The 20,662-nt window shown below is 48.6% G+C and overlaps 2 protein-coding genes across 2 annotated transcripts in view; one reads left to right on the plus strand and one right to left on the minus strand.

The window, feature by feature from the left end:
* LRRC43 (leucine rich repeat containing 43) overlaps positions 1-20,662 on the minus strand; it is a 20,792-nt gene continuing 130 nt past the window's right edge. Inside the window, exons 2-12 of the mRNA XM_037817216.1 lie at positions 18,788-19,048; positions 16,228-16,338; positions 15,422-15,561; positions 12,630-12,868; positions 11,706-11,893; positions 10,246-10,457; positions 3,090-3,231; positions 2,754-2,879; positions 2,384-2,551; positions 2,048-2,078; positions 1-180 (exon numbers count right to left, since the gene is read on the minus strand). Of these exons, the coding sequence (XP_037673144.1) occupies positions 35-180; positions 2,048-2,078; positions 2,384-2,551; positions 2,754-2,879; positions 3,090-3,231; positions 10,246-10,457; positions 11,706-11,893; positions 12,630-12,868; positions 15,422-15,561; positions 16,228-16,338; positions 18,788-19,048 (1,764 nt within the window). The 3' untranslated portion in view covers positions 1-34. The remainder of the gene's footprint in view (positions 181-2,047; positions 2,079-2,383; positions 2,552-2,753; positions 2,880-3,089; positions 3,232-10,245; positions 10,458-11,705; positions 11,894-12,629; positions 12,869-15,421; positions 15,562-16,227; positions 16,339-18,787; positions 19,049-20,662) is intronic.
* IL31 (interleukin 31) overlaps positions 19,591-20,662 on the plus strand; it is a 20,408-nt gene continuing 19,336 nt past the window's right edge. Inside the window, exon 1 of the mRNA XM_037816861.1 lies at positions 19,591-19,647. The gene's annotated coding sequence lies outside the window, so the exon portion shown is untranslated. The remainder of the gene's footprint in view (positions 19,648-20,662) is intronic.

Consider the following 20,662-nt stretch of genomic DNA (forward strand, 5'->3'; position numbering starts at 1 on the left):
CCCGGGACCCGGGACTCGGGGCTCGGAACAGCCTTTACGGGTCGGGCGGCGGGGACGCGGCGAAGGCCTGCAGCGCCTCCTCGGCCGAGCGGCACTGGCTCAGCTGCACCTGCACCTGCACCGTCAGCGGCGCCGGCTGGTGGTCGTCCTCGTCCGCCGCCGCCTCGGGCTGCTGCTTCCCTGAGGAAACAAGATCCAGGAGGTGCGGCCGCGGCCCACGCGCCAGCCCGGCCTTCCCCGGGGCCCACGCGCGGAGGGGGAGTCCACCCTCGGGCCTTAACCTGTTGGGGAATGAAATTAAATCCCATGTAGGTAAATGCATCTAGTAAGCCGCCTTATTTAAAAGGAAAAAAAAAAACTTTCCGTTAAATTGGGTTTATCCTAGAAAATCAAGGTCCCTAATACCCGAGGAAAGGAACGGGCGGGAGGCTGAGCGCTCCTTTTTTTCTTTCTTTTTTTTTTTTAACCCTTTGTATTGTAAAATATGACACACCGCCATGACCTTAGGTGTGCGGCTCAGCGAATTCTTTAGTGGCACTTCCAGCACTAGCCAGGTGGAGACAGAGACCGCTGCCCGCACGCATTTCCCAGGGCGCCCGGTTCCCGCACAAGCTGCCCGTCCCCAAGTAGGGACGCCCGCCTGGGAGTCGTTGCCGCGCTCGGCTGAGGAATTTAACCACCCAAATATGCACCCTACAGGATAATTTTGCACACACACACACACACACACACTCACTGAACTTCAAATAAGTGGAATCATCTGCATTGTTACATGTAGTTTTTTTTTTTTTTTTTTTGCCTCTTAAGCTTTTTACCTTAAAACAATTGCAAACTTTCAGGACAAGTGCAAAAATAATGCAAAACCACGCAGAAAACGCCAGCTTAGCCTTCTCCAGATACCTAGATTTTAACATTTTGCTACACTTGCCCTCTCACTGTATCTATCCGTCTATCATCTGTCTATATTCTAGACATTGAGTGTAGGTTGTAAACATCTTGCCCCTTGAACACACATACTACTTCCAGGTACATTTCCAAAGAACCAGGATATTCATCTCTGTAGCCAGTATAAGTACAGTTATCAAGTTCAAGGAATTTCACAGTGATATAAAGCTTACAGTCTATATTCTAATTTTTTTAGAGGTCCCAATAATGTCCTTTTGAGTCAAAACTCTTCCATTATTAGATACAGTCTTGGATCACATATTGCATTAAATCATCATTATCTCTTTAGTTGCTCTTTTTTTTTTAAATTGTGGAAACATATACACAACATAAACATTCCACCTCAACCACTCCCAGGCCTCCCACTCAGTGGGGTGAACCACGTTCAAGGTGGGCCACCGTCAGCAGGACTTGCCCATCACCCCGCACGGGAACCCTACACCCCTGATGCCCTAACTCCCCATCCCCCTTTACTCTGCGTTCTGTCTCAGCAGGTTTGCATATGGCAGGTATCTCACAGCATCTCTCCTTCCCATTCTGGCCTCCATCACTCAATGTCATGTTCACAAGGCTCATCCAGGCCATTCAGGAATCAGCACGTCCTTCCTCTTTAGGGCCAAACAACACTCCACTGCATGGCCAAAGCTCATTGTCTTTCTCCGTTCTTCTAAATGTTGACTGACATTTAGGTTATTTCCATTTTTTGGCTATTGTGAAAAACGATGCTATGATCTTGCTTCAGCCTTTTGTAACAGCCTCCCAGCTGTTGCCCCGTGTCCTGTCTCTCCCTCCAGACAGGTCTTTGGAAAATTCAGACCTAAAACCTCTATTCCAGATGCTTTAGTGCCTTCCCACTCCCCACAGGACAAACCCAAGCTCCGCGTTTTTCAAATACAGGCCCAGGATGTGGGGCTGGAGGCCCCGGGGCTCTCAACTCCTGCCCCTGACCCCATCTCAGAAGGTGCTCCCCCCTCATCAGAGCCCCCGGCAGTCAGCTGCTGCTCGGGCTGCAGGAAGATGCGGGGCGCTGTGGGATGCACCCAGGGTGGGTGTGCCCTTCCACTGGCAGGAGACAGGGGTCCGCAGCCCCAGGGGTTCTCACCTTTTTTAACTGTTTTCTTGTTCTTTGCATCCTGAGGGAAAGAACCACAAAGCAAACCGCTGACTGGGGCGGCACAAGGGGTGGGGGTGTCAGGCAGAGCCTGTTGCTATCTGGGGGTGCGGTGGGCCCCCCCTTCCAGGGCCCCTGGCTGGTGCAGCGAGGCAGGGCTTGGTCTCACACCCAAGGAGTGGCGTGACCAAGGGAAAGCCCTGCTAGCCAGCCTTCCAGCACATTCTATCCTGAGGGCCCTTCTCCCTTCCCCCTCCTAGCCCAGCCGAGGTTTCTGTGGGGACGGTGGAGGCAGAGGCGGGGAGACATGGCAGGGACCCACTGTACCCTGGCAGATGTCAGCTTGTCGGATTCCAGGGTGCGGACCACCCCAAAGTTGCACACGGTGGACACGAGAGGCTCCCCCATGAGTAGGGGCTCCAGGGCCACCAGGCCGTGCCCCAGCACCTGCAAGACAGGCGGGTCCTGGCGGAGCTCCCTCAGAGGCTCCTTCTTCTTGGGTGCCTTTCGCTCCTGTGGGCAGAGGAGGAGAGGCAAGCGGGCAGCAGAGGCCGCGCAAGGGCCGGCACCCCGGGGCTGCCCACCACCAGGTGCCCACTGCCATCACCTTCCCCGCGTCTTTTCCCTTCTTCTCTTTCTCTTCTTTTCCCTTTTTCTCTTTCTCTTCTTTTCCCTTCTTCTCTTTCGCTTCTTTTACTTTCTTCTCCTTCTCCTCTTTTCCCTTCTCTTTCTCCTTCTTCCCCTTCTTGTCTTTGTCGGCTTTTCCTTTCCTGGCAGTCAAGTTGCTCTCGACAGCAGGAGGCTGCACGGGCCAGGAGAGGATCTAGGGAGAAGATAAAGCTGGGGCCTCTGGGACGGTCTGTTCCAGATTCTCGTCACCCTCACCCTTTCGGGAAAGGCACTGAGACCCGTCTCGACAAAGGAGTGAGGCTACAAGATGCAAAACCCGTGCAGAGGAGAGGAGAAAGCCAACGTGGGGACCAGAGAGAAGGGGAAGCAGCCCAGGGGTGGGCCTCCCTGCCCAGCTGCCCACCTTCTCCTCCACGATGGTCACGGTGGTGCCTGCCAGCAGGAAGGCCTTGAGTGGCACCAGGTCCTTGAGGATGTGCTGCATCTCGTAGTTGCAGGTGATGATGTCCGCCCAGGGCTTGTGGACTGTGCTGAAGAGAACCGTCCTTGGAGGGAGGGGGAGAGGAGGCCACTGTCACCAGGGCAGGGGCCCAATAGAGCCCCCGTGCCTGGGCTCACCCCACCAGCCCAGGACCCACGGCCCGACCACCACCAGGCAGGGCAAGGGGAGGAGGAGGTCAGAAAGGGATCCGGGCACTGAGGGGAAGCGAGAGGGTAAGTGAGGGGTGGGGGCTTCCTGCAGGGCATGGCTGCACACCCAGCAACTGAGGGAAATCAACCGAGAATGAATCAAAAGTAACAACAACAAAAAAAAATCAGCAAAATAGTAGTAAGAAAGTAGAAACATTATAAATTCCCTGAGTCTTTTCATAGTTATGTTCTAATGCCAATCAAAATTCTCTTGACTTTTGTCATAGGGTTTGACAAAGTGAGTGTCGAAATTCATCTGGAGGAGAAAGCAAGAATTCCAAAGAATGCATTTAAAAGAAAATGATGTAATTCTGCACTTCCCAAAACAACCCTATCAAGACAAGCAAATGCCCCAAAGCCAGCAGAAAATTACAAAGCACTTGAAGGATACAGAAGATATGGACAAGCCAAACAAATTAAAATGCCAGAAGAGACACAAAATTTGGAGCAATTAATCAAAGAAGTACATGCAAATATCAATATATGGCTTATGATATAAAGGACATGAAGAAGACCCTAGAAGAACATAAGGAACTTGCAAGAGTAAATTTTTAGAACAGCAGATCTTATGGAAATAAAAGATACTACTGATCAAATTTAAAAGACTCTTGAAACACATAACACCAGATTTGAAGAAGTAGAGGAACAAATTAGCAACCTTGAAGATACAGTGATGGAACGTGAAAGCATAAAAGAACGAACAGTGAAAGAAATCGAAAAATTTGAAATGGAGCTCAGAGAAATGTTGGACAACATGAAGCACACAAATACAAGAATCACTGGTGTTCCAGAAGGAGAAGAGAAGAGGAAAGGGCTAGGAAGAGTACTCAAAGAAATTGTTGGGGAAAACTTCCCAGCCCTTCTACACAACATAAATATCCAAATTAAAGATGCCCAACAAACTCCAAAAAGTATAAATCCAAATAAACCTATTCCGAGGCATATACTAATTGGATTGTCAAATGCTGAAAAGGAGAGACTTCTGAAAGCAGCAAGAGAAAAGCAATTCACCACATATAAGGGAAACAACATAAGACTAAGTAGTGACTACTCAGTGGGCACCATGGAGGCAAGAAGGCAGTGGTATGACATATTTCAGATTCTGAAAGAGAAAAATTGCCAGCCAGGAATTCTTTATCCAGCATAGCTCTCCTTCATAATTGAGGAAGAGTTTAAAATTTTCACAGACAAACAAATGCTGAGAGAATTTGTTAACAAGAGACCTACCTTGCAAGAAATACTAAAGAGAACTCTACTAGCTGAGAAAGACAGGAGAGAGAGGTCTGGAGAAGAGCACAGAACTGAAGAGTTTTATTAGTAAGGGTAACTTAAAAGAAAAAAGAGTGAGAGAAAAAATATAGATCTAATAACTAGAAGAATTCCCTTCACAATAATAAGTTTGAGTGTGAATGGATTGAACTCTCCAATTAAGAGATACAAACTGGTAGAATGGATTTAAAAATATGACCCAGTGATATGCTGTTTATAAGAGATTCATCTTAGACCCTGTGACACAAAGAGAGTGAAAGTGAAAGGATGGAAAAAAATATTCCACACAAACTGCAATCAAAAGAAAGCTGGGGTAGCTATACTAATATAGGACAAAATAGACTTTAAATGCAAAGATGTCGTAAGAGATAAATAAGACACTATATATTAATGAAAGGGATAATGCACCAAGAAGAAATAACAATTATAAATGTTTATGCACCCAGTCAAGGAGCTCCAAAATAACATGAGACAAACATTGGCTAAACTGAAGGGGCAATAGACACATCTACAATAATAGTGGGAGACTTCAATACACCACTCTCTTCTATAGATAGAACAACTAGACAGAGGACGAATAAGAAAACTGAGAACCTAAACAATATGATAAATGAATTAGACTTAACAGACATATATAGATCATCACATTCCAAAGTACCAGGATAGAAATTCTTCTCTAGTGCCCATGGAACATTTTCCAGAATAGATCATAAGCTGGGGCACAAAACAGGTCTTAATAATTTTTAAAAGATTGAAATTATTGAAAGTACATTCTCTGACCACAGTGGAATGCAACTAGAAATCAACAACCATCAAAGAATAAGATCTATCACAAATATATGGAGGTTAAACAACACACTCCTAAACAACCAGTGGATCAAAGAAGAAATTGCAAGAGAAATTGGTAAAGATCTATAGATGAATGAAAATGAGAACACAACATATCAAAACCTGTGTGATGCAGCAAAGGGAAATTTACAGCTCTAAATGCATATGTAAACAAGCAAAAAAGAGCTAAAACTAAAGACCTAACTGAACAGCTGAAGAGGCTAGAGAATGATCAGCAAACTAACCCTAAAGCAGATGAAGAGAAACAAAGATTAAAGCAGAAATAAATGAGCTGGAGGGAAAAAAAAAGAGAGAATAAATAAAACCAAAAATTGGTTCTTTGAGAACATCAACTAAGATTGACAGACCCTTAGCTAGACTGACAAAGTCAAAAAGAGAGAAGACCTAAATAAACAGAATCAGAAATGAGAAGGGGCTAATTACTACAGACATGAAGAAATAAAAAAAAAAATTCATAAGAGGATAGTATGAACAACTGTATGTCAACAAGCTAGACAATTTAGAGGAAATGGACAATTTCCTGGAAACACATGAACAACCTAGACTGACCAGAGAAGAAATAGAAGACCGCAACAAACCAATCAAAAGCAAAGAGATCTAATCAGTCATCAAAAATCTACCTACAAATAAAAAAGCCCAGGACCAGATGGCTTCACAGGGGAATTTTACCAAACTTTCCAAAAAGAATTGACACCATTCCTCCTCAAAGTCTTTCAAAAAACTGAAGAAAAAGGAAGACTACCTAACTTATTTTATGAAGCTAATATCACTCTGCTACCAAAACCAGATAAAGACACTACAAAAAAAGGAAAACTATAGGCAATTCTCCCTAATGAATATACATGCAAAAATCCTAAACAAAATACTTGCAAATTGAATCCAAAGGCACACTGAAAGAATTATATACCACGACCAAGTGGGGTTCATTCCTGGCATGCAAGGATGGTTCAACATGAGAAAATCAAATAATGTAATTCAACACATTAATAAATCAAAAGGGAAAAATCAAATGATCATCTCAACAGATGCTGGAAAAGCATTCAACAAAATTCAACATACCTTTTTGATAAAAACACTTCAAAAGGTAGGAACTGAAGGGAACTTCCTTGATATGATACAGGGCATATATGAAAATCCCACAGCCAGCATAGTACTCATCAGTGAATGGCTGAAAGCCTTCCTCCTAAGATCGGGAAAGAGACAAGGATGCCCACCGTCACCTCCATTATTCAACATTGTGCTAGAAGTGCTAGCCAGAGCAATTCGCCAAGATAAAGATATAAAAGGTATCCAAATTGGAAAGGAAGAAGTAAAACTGTCCTTATTTGCAGATGATATGATCTTATACTTGGAAAACCCTGAGAAATTGATGACATACCTACTTGAGCTAATAAACAAATTCAGCAAAGTGGCGGGATACAAGATTAATACACATAAGTCAGCAATGCTCCTATACAGTAGAAATGATATAATTGAAGAGACACTCAAGAAAAAGATTCCATTCTCAATAACAACTAAGAAATTTAAGTACCTAGGAATAAACTTAACCAAGGACATAAAAGAACTCTACACAGAAAATTATATAACTCTACTAAAAGAAATAAAAGGGGTCCTAAGGAGATGGAGAGACATTCCATGTTCATGGATAGGAAGGCTAAACATCATTAAAATGTCAATTCTACCGAAATTGATCTATAGATTCAATGCAATTCCCATCAAAATTCCAACAATCTACTTCGCAGACTTGGAAAAGCTAGTCATCAAATTTATTTGGAAGGGAAAGATGCCTCAAATTGCTAAAAACATTGTAAAAAAGAAAAACAATGTGGGAGGACTTATACTGCCTGACTTTTAAGCCTACTATAAAGCCATGGTAGTTAAAACAGCATGGTATTGGCACCAAGATAGACACTTGGATAAATGGAATTGAATTGAGAATTCAGAAATAGACCCCCAGATCTATGGTTGAATGATTTTTGATAAGACCCCAAATCCACTGAACTGCGACATAACAGCCTCTTCAACAAATGGGGCTGGGAAAACTGGAGAGCTAAATCCAAAAGAATGAAAGAGAACCCCTACCTCACACCCTATACAAAAACTAACTCAACATAGATCAAAGATCTCAGTATAAGAGACAGTAACATAAAACTCCTAGAAGATAATGTAGAGAAACAGCTTCAAGACCTAGTATTAGGAGGTAGCGTCTTAGACCTTACACCTAAAGCACAAGTAATGAAAGAAAAAATAGATAAATGGGAACTCCTCAGAAATAAAAGCTTCTGCAACTCAAAGGAATTTACCAAAAAGGTGTAGAGGCAGCCAACTCAATGGAAGAAAATATTTGGAAACCATGTATCTGATAAGAGACCTGTATCTTGTATATATAAAGAAATCTTACAACTCAATGACAATAGTATAAACAGCCCAATTATAAAATGGGCAAAAGATATGAAAAGACATTTCTCTGAAGAGGAAATACAAATGGCTAAAAAAACACATGAAAAAATGTTCATCTTCACTAGCTATTAGGGAGATGTAAATCAAGACCACAATGAGGTATCATCTCACACCAATAAGAACGGCTGCCATTAAACAAATAGGAAACTACAAATGCTGGAGAAGATGTGGAGAAATTGGAATTCTTATTCACTGCTGGTGGGACTGTATAATGGTTCAGCCACTCTGCAAGACAGTTTGGCACTTCCTCAGAAAACTAGATATTGATTTATCCTACAATCCAGCAATTTCACATCTCAGTATTCACCAGAGGATCTGAAAGCAGTGACACAAACAGATATTTGTACAGCGATGTTCATAACAGCACTGTTCACAATTGCCAAGAGATGGAAACAGCCTAAATGTCCTTCAACGATGAGTGGATAAACAAAATGTGGTATATACACATGATGGAATACTACACAGCAGTAAGAAGGAATGAGGTCATGAAGCATATGACAGCATGGATGAACCCTGAAGACATAATGCTGAGGGAAATAAGCCAGACACAAAAGGAGAGATATTGTATGCTACACCAATGTGAACTCTGTGAAAAATGTAAAATAACGTCTTATATTGTAGAATATAGGGGACCTCGAGATGGACAACAGCCAGTGAAGGGGGAATGATAATCTATTAAGAACAGACAAGATGTTGAGGCTGATCGTAATGATATGGGAATGCTGAGGTGTGACTACGGTTCGTTAGTTTTCTTTTGGTATGGTAGGAGCATATTGGAAGGAATGAAGTTAATTCAGGATATTTGTTTTTCCCACTGCTTTGCTTTGTTTTGTTTGGAAATGTTTGTTTTTTAATTTGATAAATAAAATAATTTTAAATAAAGAAAAAGAAACGTGTTTGAGTGTGGCGTGTATATGTGTATATTAACAAAAAGCTACATACAAGAATTTTCGGAACAGCATTATTCGTTATACCCCAAACCTGGAAACATCCCCAAAGTCCAACAGCATCAGAACAGAAAGATAAACTGTGGTATATTCGCACAATGGAATACTATACAGGAACGAAACTCAACAGGCTGCTGGTACATACAACAACACAGATGAATCCCATGAACAAAAGTCTGAGCAAAAGAAGCCAGACGCAAGAGAATACTGGGTAATTCCATGTATATAAAGTTCTATAACAGGCAAAGCTAGTTAATGGCTTTAGAAGTCAAGGCCATGGTTGCCTTTGGGGTGTGGAGGTGTGATGGGGAGGGTGTGGGAGGAGCTGTTTTTTGTCATGAGTGGTGGTTATGCTTTAATCAATTATTTAAAAAGAGTAGAGGAGGACTAAATGGCCAGAGCCTCATGTAGACTCAGCAAATTTCAAATCAATATATAGAGAATGAAGCCATTTTTTTTGTAAAGAAAAATACATATATATGTATATATTCATACACACATGTATGTGTGTATATATGTATATATTCAGAATACATGTGTATGTGTGTGTATACATATGTCTGTATAAGAAAAATTAGGGCATGACATGCACAAAACTGTCAGGGGTAATTATTTCTGTGAGATAACTGGATGGAAGGAAGAGAGAACATTTATTTTAATATACATAATTTTAAGGTGGTAGAATTATTTATGGCTCTTAGTTGCTTATTTTTCCAAGAACTAAAAAAACAACAACAACAACAAAAAACACTTCAACAACGACAGAAATGTCCTTGGCTGGACCTAACGGCACCCGTGGACCGGACCAGCCCTCCGCCACTTGTTAGCAGTTGAGTTTTTAAAAGAATTCTTTCTGCACATTTGAAGAGACTACACCAGCTTTCTAAATTCCTTGAGCGCATGAGTAAAAATCAAGTGTGGTGCGAGCTCAGTTAACCGGAATTCATCCACTTTAGAAACCTTAGCTATCCGGATTTTGCTTCCTGCACTCTGGTCATCAGAAGAATCACGTCACCCCGAAAGCCGGCAGCAGGACAGACAGAAACGCTCAGGGCAGACAGGAGCTGCCGGCGCGAGAACAGTCTGCGTTCCCAGCACATCGCCGTCCCCGGGGAAGACGGACTCCGCGCGGGCAGGACGCGCCCTCCGCCAGCCTCTGCAGAGCGCGCTGGAGCCGCGGGGCGCGAGCAGGTTCCGGACGCGCTGAGAGGCTGAACCCAGGAGGCCTTCGCGCCCACGGGCGGACTCCAGGGAAGAAGGTCCGAGAAGAGCTCCGTGGCCCGGCCTGACCCGCCCCGGGCCTGCGCCCTGCGCCGCGCGCTCGGCTCCCGGGACCGCCCTCACCCCGGGGACGGGCAGAGCCGCGGGTCTATCCGCGGCCGCAGCGTGGCCAGCGCCTCGGCCGAGTCCAGGGACCCCGGCAGCGCGGCCGAGGCGCCCGACGCCGCCGACTCCTCCAGCTCCCCGGACTCCACCGACGACTCCAGGGACTCCTCGGCGTCCTCGCTGCCCTCCGCGGGCAGCCACTCGGGCAGCGCCTCCGACGGCTTCACGATCTGCCGGGGAGGGACAGGGCTCAGCCGTCGGCCTCCGGGCGGGCGCAGGGCCAGGGGGGCCTCGGGTGTCCTTTCTTTTTCCTTTTAGTCTTGAAATAAGTTTAGACTTTAAGGGAAAGTTACAAAGACAATACATAGCACTCCACTTAACCCCCGTGGTGGACTGCGGCTGTGTGTACCCCAGAAAAACCTGTTCTAAAGCTACTCCATTCCTGAGGCTAGTTCAGTTAGGGCGTGAGTCACCCCGATCAAGAGGGCCTTAATCCCACTACTGCAGTCCTTTAGAAGAGGATGAATTCAGACACAGGGAGAGGGGGGATGAGGGGGACACGGAGAGACAGAGGGAGAGACAGAGAGATAGGAAACAAGAGGCTGAAATCTGAAATGGAAGCTGGAAGAGAAGGAAGGGCCCAGGCGATGCCACCATGTCCCTTTCCACCTGACAGAGGAGCCGAGGAGCCGGCAGCCAGCCCAGAACGCTGGCGTCCTTGGGGAGACAACATCACCTTGATGATGCCTTCCTGCATTTGGACTTTTTTCCCAGCCCCAAACCTTGAGCTAATAAAATCCCCACTGTTTAAGCAGAACCATTTCAATCCTATTTGCTGTGAGCAGCCCAGGAAACAAACACCCCCACCCACCCACCCACCCAACCAGATTTACTATGAGCATTTTGCCGCATTTTAAGTATCATTCTACCTCCCCGTCTATCCACCCATCTATCTATCCATCCATCCTTCTCTTTATTTTCTTAACATTTCAGAGTAGGTTGTATATTACACCTCAGGCTCCCTGAACACTTAACACTTCCGTGCACGTTTCCAGAGAACAGGGACACTCACTTCTGGAGCCACTATCGAGTTCAAGAAATATATACCTTACAGTTCCTTGGCTTTCTCTTTTTTCCCTTTTAATTGTTAAAACTAGAGCACTGGCAGGTTTCCTTGGCTTTTCCTTTGTGTGAAGGGAGAGGGGTGGGGGGGGAGCTGGAGGAGGGGCCGCCCCAGTCAGCCTAGTTCCACGGTTCTGAACTGCCCCTTCCTTAGCTCAGATTCCACGGGCACCAGGCCGAGCACAGCCGCAAGTTACTCTCGCTGCAAGGAAGGGGCTGAGCTGAGGCCTGTTTCCTGCTTGCAGAAGGGGTATGAATCCGAAGGTTCCACTTTAACCACTGTTAGGGGCCCAAAGCAGCTGTTCCCCGAGAAAGAGCCGTACCGCAGACCCCGGGGGAGCCAGAGGCTCACCTACCTGGGCCAGCACCCCGCCATACTCGTTTCCTTCGCCCGCCTCGTCTTCCACAAAATCGTAGGTCACGTAGTAGCTGTACGTGATGAAAGGGCCTTCAGGCCCTGGTTCAGGGTCCAGGACGGAGGTGTCCAGGACCCCTGTGACATTTCCAATAGTCACCACAAGCTGGGCCTCGCAGGCCAGGAGATCTGCAAGGGAGAGCAGGCAGGGCTGCAGGGAGTGGAGGGGACGGGCCCCAGGGGACAGACAGCGGGAGAGGGAAGGAAACGTGTGCCCCCATCAACCGTCTCCTCCAGGGAGGGCTGAGCCTTCCAGCCTGGCAGATGTGGGTTCAAACCCCGGCTCTGCCAAGTTCAAACGGAAGGATTCAGGGTCAGTCCCTACACTGCTCTTAAGCCTTGTTTTCCTCATTTGTACAGTGAGGATAATAGTAAATAAAGCTCCTGATCAGAGGTGGTTAGAGAGAGGGTAGAGATGGAGAATACGTGTGAGCTCAGCAGGTGCCTGGTACCCAGTGGGTGCAGCTGTCATCAGCAGTTATCACCCTGACCTTGAGGTTCTGATGCAGCTGGAGGCAGAGGCCACTAGGGGGCGACCTCAAGCCGCCACGGAAATTCAGACATTGCCCTCAAGAACTGTTTCCCAGTTGCCTAGGAAGGGTGGGGACCTTAAGGGAACTCCACCCCCCCCCCCCACCGGCTACTGCTCCCCCAAATCCCAACCACAGGGATCACAATCTGGGAGAGCCTCTGACTATGAAGACAGGCTAAACCTGAGTGAGGTCAGGGACAAATGGGCAGCTGCAGGGACTGAAGGACACGACCCCAGAGGGGAAGGAGAGGGGCGGGGGGGGGTGCTGGGCAGGGCCACGGCTCAGGGTTGCCCGATGCCACTCCACCGGACCATGCACATCCACACCCTCACCCCCACTGAGGCTGAGCCCCCGAAACTGGTGCTTCTCGTTGGGAGACACGGTGATGTCGTCCAGCACGCAGAGCGAGGCCAGGCTGTCGATGGTGAAGCCCCGGTAGTAGGGCACCAGGGCCAGCGGGTTGCCCTGCAGCACCAGCAGCCTCAGCTGCCGCAGCGAGCACAGGCTGGCCAGCATGCTCTGCAGGTCCATCAGGTTGTTGAAGCCCAGGTCCAGGGAGACGAGGCTGGGCCTACGGGGGAGCCGGATCCAAGAACCAGGGGCATCAGGGAACTAGGGGAGCAAAGGCTGGAGGCAGGAGGCTGGGCCCTCCCGCCAGGCCTGCCCGCCCACGCTCCCGCATCCGGGACACAGGGAGGCCTGGTGCCCAGGACCTGGGGGCTGGGGAGACTGCCCATCCCTGACCCGCATGCCGGGCTCAGCCCTTGACCCGAGGCAGCCCCTGGGTCTGGAATGGCCCGCTGGCTCCCCTTCTCCACTCTCCACTGTCTCCCTGGCACCACCCTCCGCAGGGTCCAGGCTCTGAGAGGCCCTCAAATCATCCTGCTTCTGCCTGACTCGGGTTCCCATGTACCTCCTCTTGTCATTTAAACATTCCACTTCCTCCCAGAGAGCCTGATACATCTGGGAAGGTCTCAACACAATTTACTGACAGACTGAGAAGGGGGTCGAGGGACGACGCTGTAGGGAAGTGCAGTGAATGGGGTTGGGGTGATGGGGAAGTGGGGACCTGGGGAGCAGGGTGCACGAGGCTCTGAGGTTGGGGGTACAGAAGCTGGGGGATGCTTTCAAAGCCAGGCTTCACAGGACCACAAAAGCTGCGTGGTCCACTTCTCGGGGGGGGGGGGGGGTGGAGGGGCACAGGCTGGTGTGCAGAGGGCCCGACAAGGAGCGGGAAGAGGGCACTTCCCAAGGGCAAGGCACAAACCAGAAAGCAAAGTGATTCCCACAGGCCAGAAAAACACAAGACTACGCCTCGTGGCCACACCCTGTTGCAATCCCGACCAGCAGTCTCCCACCGATCGGGCCGGTCACCTGCCTCTCCTCCTCTCCCCTTATGGCCTGTCCTGCCTGGGACTGCTGCAAGCCGGGCAATGGGCGACACACGAGGAAAACATCCCGTGGAGACGAGCACACAGATTTCACCCAGCAGAAGCCTTCTGCAAGAGAACTGGGGACCCATCAGCAAAATCTATTTGTAAGCAGTAGACCCTATTTTTTAATTCCCAGGACAGGATGGAGATTTCACATATGTTTCTATGAAACCCACACTCTGCAGTAAGCGGTTACCTAGTTTATAGAAAGAATGTCTTCCAAATCAAAGATCAGAATGCTTGGCACCCTGCCAATGGGATTGTATCTGAAAGCAGTGGTCCCAGAAAGTCCTACTTGTAAGATTTCCTTCCCGTTCTACATTACCTGACAGCCAAGGTCAAGAGAGAAAGGAATCCCGAGTCAGCCATGGCCAGGACTGCAGAGAATAGAACTGAAGTGGAAGGAAGTCGGACGTCACAGTCAGAGAGGGGCCTTCCCTTAGCCACTAAGTCTTCTCCTCCTAGAGCTTATGTGTTTGGGCCACCTGTGACGGCTTGGAGCTCTGAACCCAGGAAAACATGCGCTTAATCTTAATCCATTCCTGTCGGTGGGAACCTTGGGTAAAGAGGACCTTTCAATGGGGTTCCTTCAGTTAAGGTGGGGCCCGGCTGAATCAGGGAGGACTTTTAGAGAAAGTCACAGTGAGAGAAGCCTCAGGGAGCACTCAGAAGCTGGAAGGCAACAAAACCCAGAAGAGAAAGGAGAAGATGCCACCTTGTGCAAAGCTATGTGACAGAAAAGCCTCGGAACCCCAAAGATTGCCAGCAGCTAGAAGATACCGACCCAGGGGGGAAGCCAGCCTCCCAGCCTCTGCCACCCAGAGCCAATCAATTCCTGTTGTTAAGCAAACCCGTTGTATGATATTTGTTTTAGCAGCCAGTAAACTAAACACCTGAGGAAATTTTCTCCATGGTACCTGGGGGAAGGGGCAAAAGGATGTGCACCTACACCGTCTGCTTATACGAGGCTGTGAAGACACAAATACTAGTGAATGAAGCCCAGGGCCCCACTGCCTGGGACGCTGACTCTGGGAGTTCTCAGAGAGGCTTCCAGAAGCCTTCCTGGCCCAGCTCCCTTTGACCCCATCATACTTCTCAGGTCCCAGAACATCAAGTTTTCCACTGCAAACCCCCAAAGAGGCAAAGTCAAGCAGAAACAACTGGGAGGTGGCCATTCTGCACGACGCTAAGACAGACTGAATTTTCGATAGCGATGAAACTTCCACATTAAACAAAAGAGCTGGCGGTAAAGCAGTGGTTCTCAACTGGGGGTGATTTTGTCCCCCAGGGGACATTTGGCAACGTCTGGCGACATTTTTGGTCATCATGACTTGGGTGGGTGATGCATGCTGTTCACCGTCCCCCGGTGCTCAGGGCAGCCCCCCACCACAAGGTCCCATCCAGCCCCCAAATGCCAAGCGTGCCGAGTTCGAGAACCCCTGCTCTAAACGGATGGCATCAAAGCAAAGGGTCGTGACTCACTCCCACTGCCTCCTGGAGTCCTTCCCTGGGGTTCAGTGGGATTTTTTCTTTTTCAATTGGCTCAGAGAAATAAATGCTTGGTCTAGAATTAGCAACCACCCAGGAGCTATTACAGAAAAGAGCCAGGCTGGGTCCTTCAGCCCACCAGGGTAGACTCGTCCAAGCCTAACACTCTCCCTCTTTTTTTCCATCTCAGGCTCCTGGGTTACCAGTGTTTGCTGGTGACATATTGACTTTCCAGGGGGCCCAGCAGTTTGTTGTGGCCTAATCCCAAGTGCTGGAGGCCCGGGGGCGGGTGGGTGCACAGACACTCCATGCTGGTGATGGCGTTGCCGTAGAGCTCCAGCACCTGAGAGAGGACGGCAGTGGGAGAAGACAGGAAGCCCTCGTCAGTGTGGTCTTGGCTTCCTTCCCTCTAGCCTGGGAAACTTAGAAGAGGAGCTGGGAATTATTTGTGCCATGCCCCCTGAATCCAACTGGGCTCCCTTCTAAAAATCCAAGAAGAAAATACTTCTGCAGCAGGTTTGGAAAGTTTCTTTGCCTTTTGAGAAGGCAAATTCAAAATTTGGAATGGGAGCTGATGGCGGAGTGGGGCGGGAGGGAAATGTGAAACACTGCGGCAGCTTCTAAATGCACGGGGCTGTTTGTCTGGAGAAGCCAAGGGGACCCCGGATGGAATAAGGAATGAAAACCAAAGATGAGAGAGAGTTCTCTTGCTCTCTTTTGTTTCTCATCCATGGCCTCATTTGACTTTTTCTTGAACATGGAGCAGAGCCATATTTCTGATGGCTTTCTGTTGCTCAGTCAAACATTCTCAGCATATAATTTAAAATGGAGACCAGTTTGATACAAAGCCTCACAATATAGGTTGGTCTACCTTGTGAAAGCCGGGGGCTGGCCCTTAGCACACAGCCACAGCAACACGGGCCAAACCTTCTATGTTTGGGGCAGGACGGGGGCAGGGCCTCTGGGCAGGCCTGGCTCAAAGACCCCAAAGGACACCCAAGCTCTTTACCTTGAGAGTTGGGGGCAAATTTGCAGCATCGACTTCCTTGATTCGATTGGCACTCAGTATCAGCTCTTCAAGGTTCATGAATTTCAGGAGGTCTCTATCCACCAGGCTCACCTGGAAGGGAGAGAAGAAGAGGTAAGAGGTCTTCCTTTCTGGAGCAGAAACCAAGTCTACGTTAGGAAAGCAAAAGCCGATTCATCTTCAAGATTCTCCAGAACCTGCCTTCCTTGCCCCCTGACACCCTTCCTCCTGGAAGCCCTTTCTCACCATCCACCTGGATTCAAGTGCCTCAGTCATGGCACTGACCCCTCACCTAACCCAACCCCTGCCTGCCCTCTGACTGCTCAATGTCCACGTCAGCGTCCTATGTTCCTCATTAGACAGTGGGCTCCCAGGGCAGGAATCAGGCTTCTCTGCCGTCTCCCCCAGAGCCACAGTGAACCCTAGGACCAGCTGGGTGATTGGCATTGAAGTGAGTTACGGGCTCAAGGAACTGCTCTGGTCTGTGGAGCCCAAGGTCAGACTGGAAGCCTCAGTGACCTTTACGTGACTCTTCAGTTCCCGGCAGCCTCCGAGGCTGGGCCTCTCACCCCACGGGGAACCACCCAACCTGGTTTGCCCAGAATTGAGGGGGTTCCCAGCACATGGGACTAAAAGATCCAAATAGACACCTCATAAAAGAAGATACAGAGATGGCAGACAAGCATATGAAAAGATGCTCAACATCACATATCACGAGGGAACTGCAAACTAAAGCAATGGCGAGGTCCCCACTGCGCACCGATTAGAATGGCTAAAATCCAACCACCAACACCCCCAAATGCTGGTGAGGGTGTGGGGCATTGGGGTCTCCCACCTACTGCTGGTCAGAATGCAAAATGGCACAGCCATTTGGGAAGACGGTCTGGCCGTTTCTCATGAAGTTAAACATGGACTTAACGTACGGTCCAGCCACCACAGCCCTAGGTATTCGCCCAAATGAGCTGAATGCTGATGTCTGCACAAAGGCCTTGTTCTAGTTTGTTAATGCTGCGGAATGCAAAACACCAGAGATGGATTGGCTTTTATAAAAAGGGGGTTTATTTGGCTATACAGTTACAGTCTTAAGGCCACAAAGTGTCCAAGGTAACACATCAGTAATCGGGTACCTTCACTGGAGGATGGCCAGTGGCGTCCAGAAAACCTCTGTTAGCTGGGAAGGCATGTGGCTGGCGTCTGCTCCAAAGTTCTGGTTTCAAAATGGCTTCTCCCAGGACATTCCTCTCTAGCAAGCTTGCTCCTCTTCAAATAACATCACTCATAGCTGCACTGCATTTCTTCTCTTTGAGTCACTTCATTTATATGGCTCCACTGATCAAGTCCCACCCCGAATGGGTGGGGCCACACCTCCATGGGAGTATCCCACCAGAGTCACCTCCCACAGCTGGGTGGGGCACATCTCCATGCAAACAACCTAATCTAAACATTCCAACTTAATCCCCACTATTCTGTCTGCCCCACAAGATTGCACCAAAGAATATGGCTTTTTCTGGGGGACATAATACATTCAAACTGGCACAGGCCTGTACAGGATTGTTTATGGCAGCTCTATTCGTGACTGCCAGAGCTAAGACGGGGAGAGTCCCAGGCAAATCAGCTCGTGTTGGTCACCCCAGGCCTGCTGGGTAAGTTCACAATTTCTCTGGGAACAGAGAAGCAAGGGCTCAGGAAGACGGAGACCAAGTTTTCATGCAATGCTTGGCCTCTCTTATTGATAGAAACAAAGGAGTCTTTTTCTAGTAATAGCAATTAATATAGTATTGTGACAACCATCCCCGCCTCTCACCCCCCAGTTTAAATGAAGTCAAACCAATATGGACACTTTGAAAGGTCTTCCCTAGGACCCGATTGCAGGGCACCCCACAAATCAGCAGAAGAAGGTACACAATGGACTCCCTCCAAGGGTGAAGGAAGCAAGATGCATAACGAAGACTAACCTAGGCAGCTGGTGAGATTTACTTGACGGGCAGGATTGACCTTGATGCCAGCCCCCTTAAGTGGATCTCCTGGGGGGCTGTGGAGAGGGACACTGCACTGGGTCGAACAGCATCCCCCCAAAATTCATGGCTGCCCAGATCCTTAGAATGTGACCTTATTTGGAAATAGGGTAACTAGTTAATTTGCAGTCATACTGGAGTAGGGAGGGCGCTAAATCCAGTGTGACCCATGTCCTTATGTGAAGAGGGAAATGTGGACCCAGAGGTGCATGGGGAGAAGACGGTCACGGGACAGCAGATGCAGCGGTTGGAGAGAGGCAGCCCCAGGCCAGGGAACTGGAGCCCCCAGAAGCTGGAAAGGGCCAGGGAGCAGTCTTCCAACACCACCTTGATTTTGGACTTCCAGCATCCAGAAGTGAGAGAATAAATTTCTGTTCTTCCGAGCCACCCTGGGTGTGGGACGGTCATGGCAGCCCCGGGGGACTGAGACACACACCACCCCCCTCCGTCCTGCTCGCACTCTATGCCTCGGTCTGATCGGTCCTGATGGTAAGGGGGTGGCCATCCTCTCCAGCACTAGCACTCACCTCCTTATCTACCACCCGCAGAGATCTGAAGTAGGAGTAGAAGAAGCTGTCGTTGAGCATCAGCGGGTTTTGGATGGCCAGTTCTCTCAGGAAGCAGTCCTCCTTGCTCAGCTCCTCTAGCCGGGCCCAGGGCGAGTGGGGGCTGCGGACCAGGCCCAGGAGGGCCTCCTCCGTCTCCTCCCCGGCACCCACAGCCTCCTCCTCTCTGGGGATCAGCTCCCTCCACGGGCGTGATGTCCGGGGCAGGAAGCGGGACTTATTCTGCAGGGGTAGAGGTGGAGAATTTCTCTGTTTGTGACTTAGCCACCTTAAGGATGTTGTGTGGTTTGGATGTATTATGTCCCCCAAAACGCCATTATCTTTGATGCAGTCTTGTGTGGGCAGGAAAAGTATTGGTGTTGATTGCGTTGGAGACTTTTGATTGGATGTTTCCTTGGAGATGTGATACTCAACTGTGGGCGAGATCTTTCATTAGATAATTTCCAGAGATGTGGCCCCGCCCATTCAGCATGGTCCTTGATTAGTTTACTGGAGCACTGTATAAGCTCAGACAGAAGGAGTAAGCTTGCTACAGCCAAGAGGGACACTTTGAAGAATGCACAGGAGCTGAGAGAAAAGCTTCAGCTTACAGAGACATTTTGGAGATAGTCTTTGAAAGCAGATTTTTGCTCTGGAGAAGCTAAGAGAGGACAAACACCCCAAGAGCAACTAAGAGTGACATTTTGAAGAGGAGCTGCAGCCTAGAGAGGAACATCCTGGGACAAAGCCATTTTGAAATCAGAATTTGGAGCAGATGCCAGCCACGTGCCTTCCCAGATGACAGAGGTTTTCCGGATGCCACTGGCCTTTCTCTAGTGAAGGTACCCGATTGTTGATGTATTTACCTTGGACACTTTATGGCCTTAAGACTGTAACTGTGCAACCAAATAAACCCCCTTTATAAAAGCCAATCCATTTCTCATATTTTGCTTAATGAGCAGCATTAGCAAACCAGAACAGATGTGAAACTCTCAAAGTGGACTAGATTGTAAAGTAGGACAATTAGAGAGAAAGCGGTAGAAGTCTAGGTAATGCGAAATCAATCACTTCAACTGATTATTAAGCATGTCTGTACCTGCAGGTATGGGAAAAGGTCCAGTTCCTGCCTTTAATTTGCTCTCTGGTTGAGAACCTTCACCATGCCAATATAAACAATTAAAAGCCATGCTCAAATAAGTACAAAATGTACCTACTACAAGCCAGGAGGTGCAAAAGGCGATCTGGGTTGACAGTTACAGATAGAATTACCACCCATATGACCTGGTAATTCCACTCTTAGGTTTGAACGCCAAAGAACTGAAAACAGGGACTCAAACGGGTATCTGTGCACCAGTGTTCACAGCAGTAGTCACAATAGCCAAAAGGCAGAAAAGCCCAAGCATCAGTTGAAAGATGAATGAATAAAATGTGGTATTAATCAGTCATAGAAAGGAGTTCTGATACATGTTAGGACATGGATGAACCTTGAAATCATTATGCTGAGTGAAAGAAGCCAGGCACTAAAAGACAAATATTGTATGATTCCACTCATATAGATTATCTAGAATTGGCAAACTCAGGCAGCCACAAAGCAGAAATGGGCCCGACGCCCTATTTCCTTCTGCCTCCCCCAGCCCGGGAAGCCGGGCTCTCCTGAGCCCCGTCCTGGCTCCGCGGGGCAAAGTCCTTCCCCCAGCCCGCGAGTGGCCGGGTCCCCAAATGCCCAGATCCAAACCTTCCCCCTCCTTCTCCGGGACCAGCCAGCCGCTGGGCCCGACGGCCCCGACTCCCAGCCAGCCTAGCCTGGCCCCTCGGCCGCTGCCCGCCGCGCCCCCAGCCCCGCTCCCCGCGGCGCGC

Source organism: Choloepus didactylus, chromosome 23, assembly GCF_015220235.1.
Source record: "Choloepus didactylus isolate mChoDid1 chromosome 23, mChoDid1.pri, whole genome shotgun sequence".
Classification (NCBI taxonomy): Eukaryota; Metazoa; Chordata; class Mammalia; order Pilosa; family Megalonychidae; genus Choloepus; species Choloepus didactylus.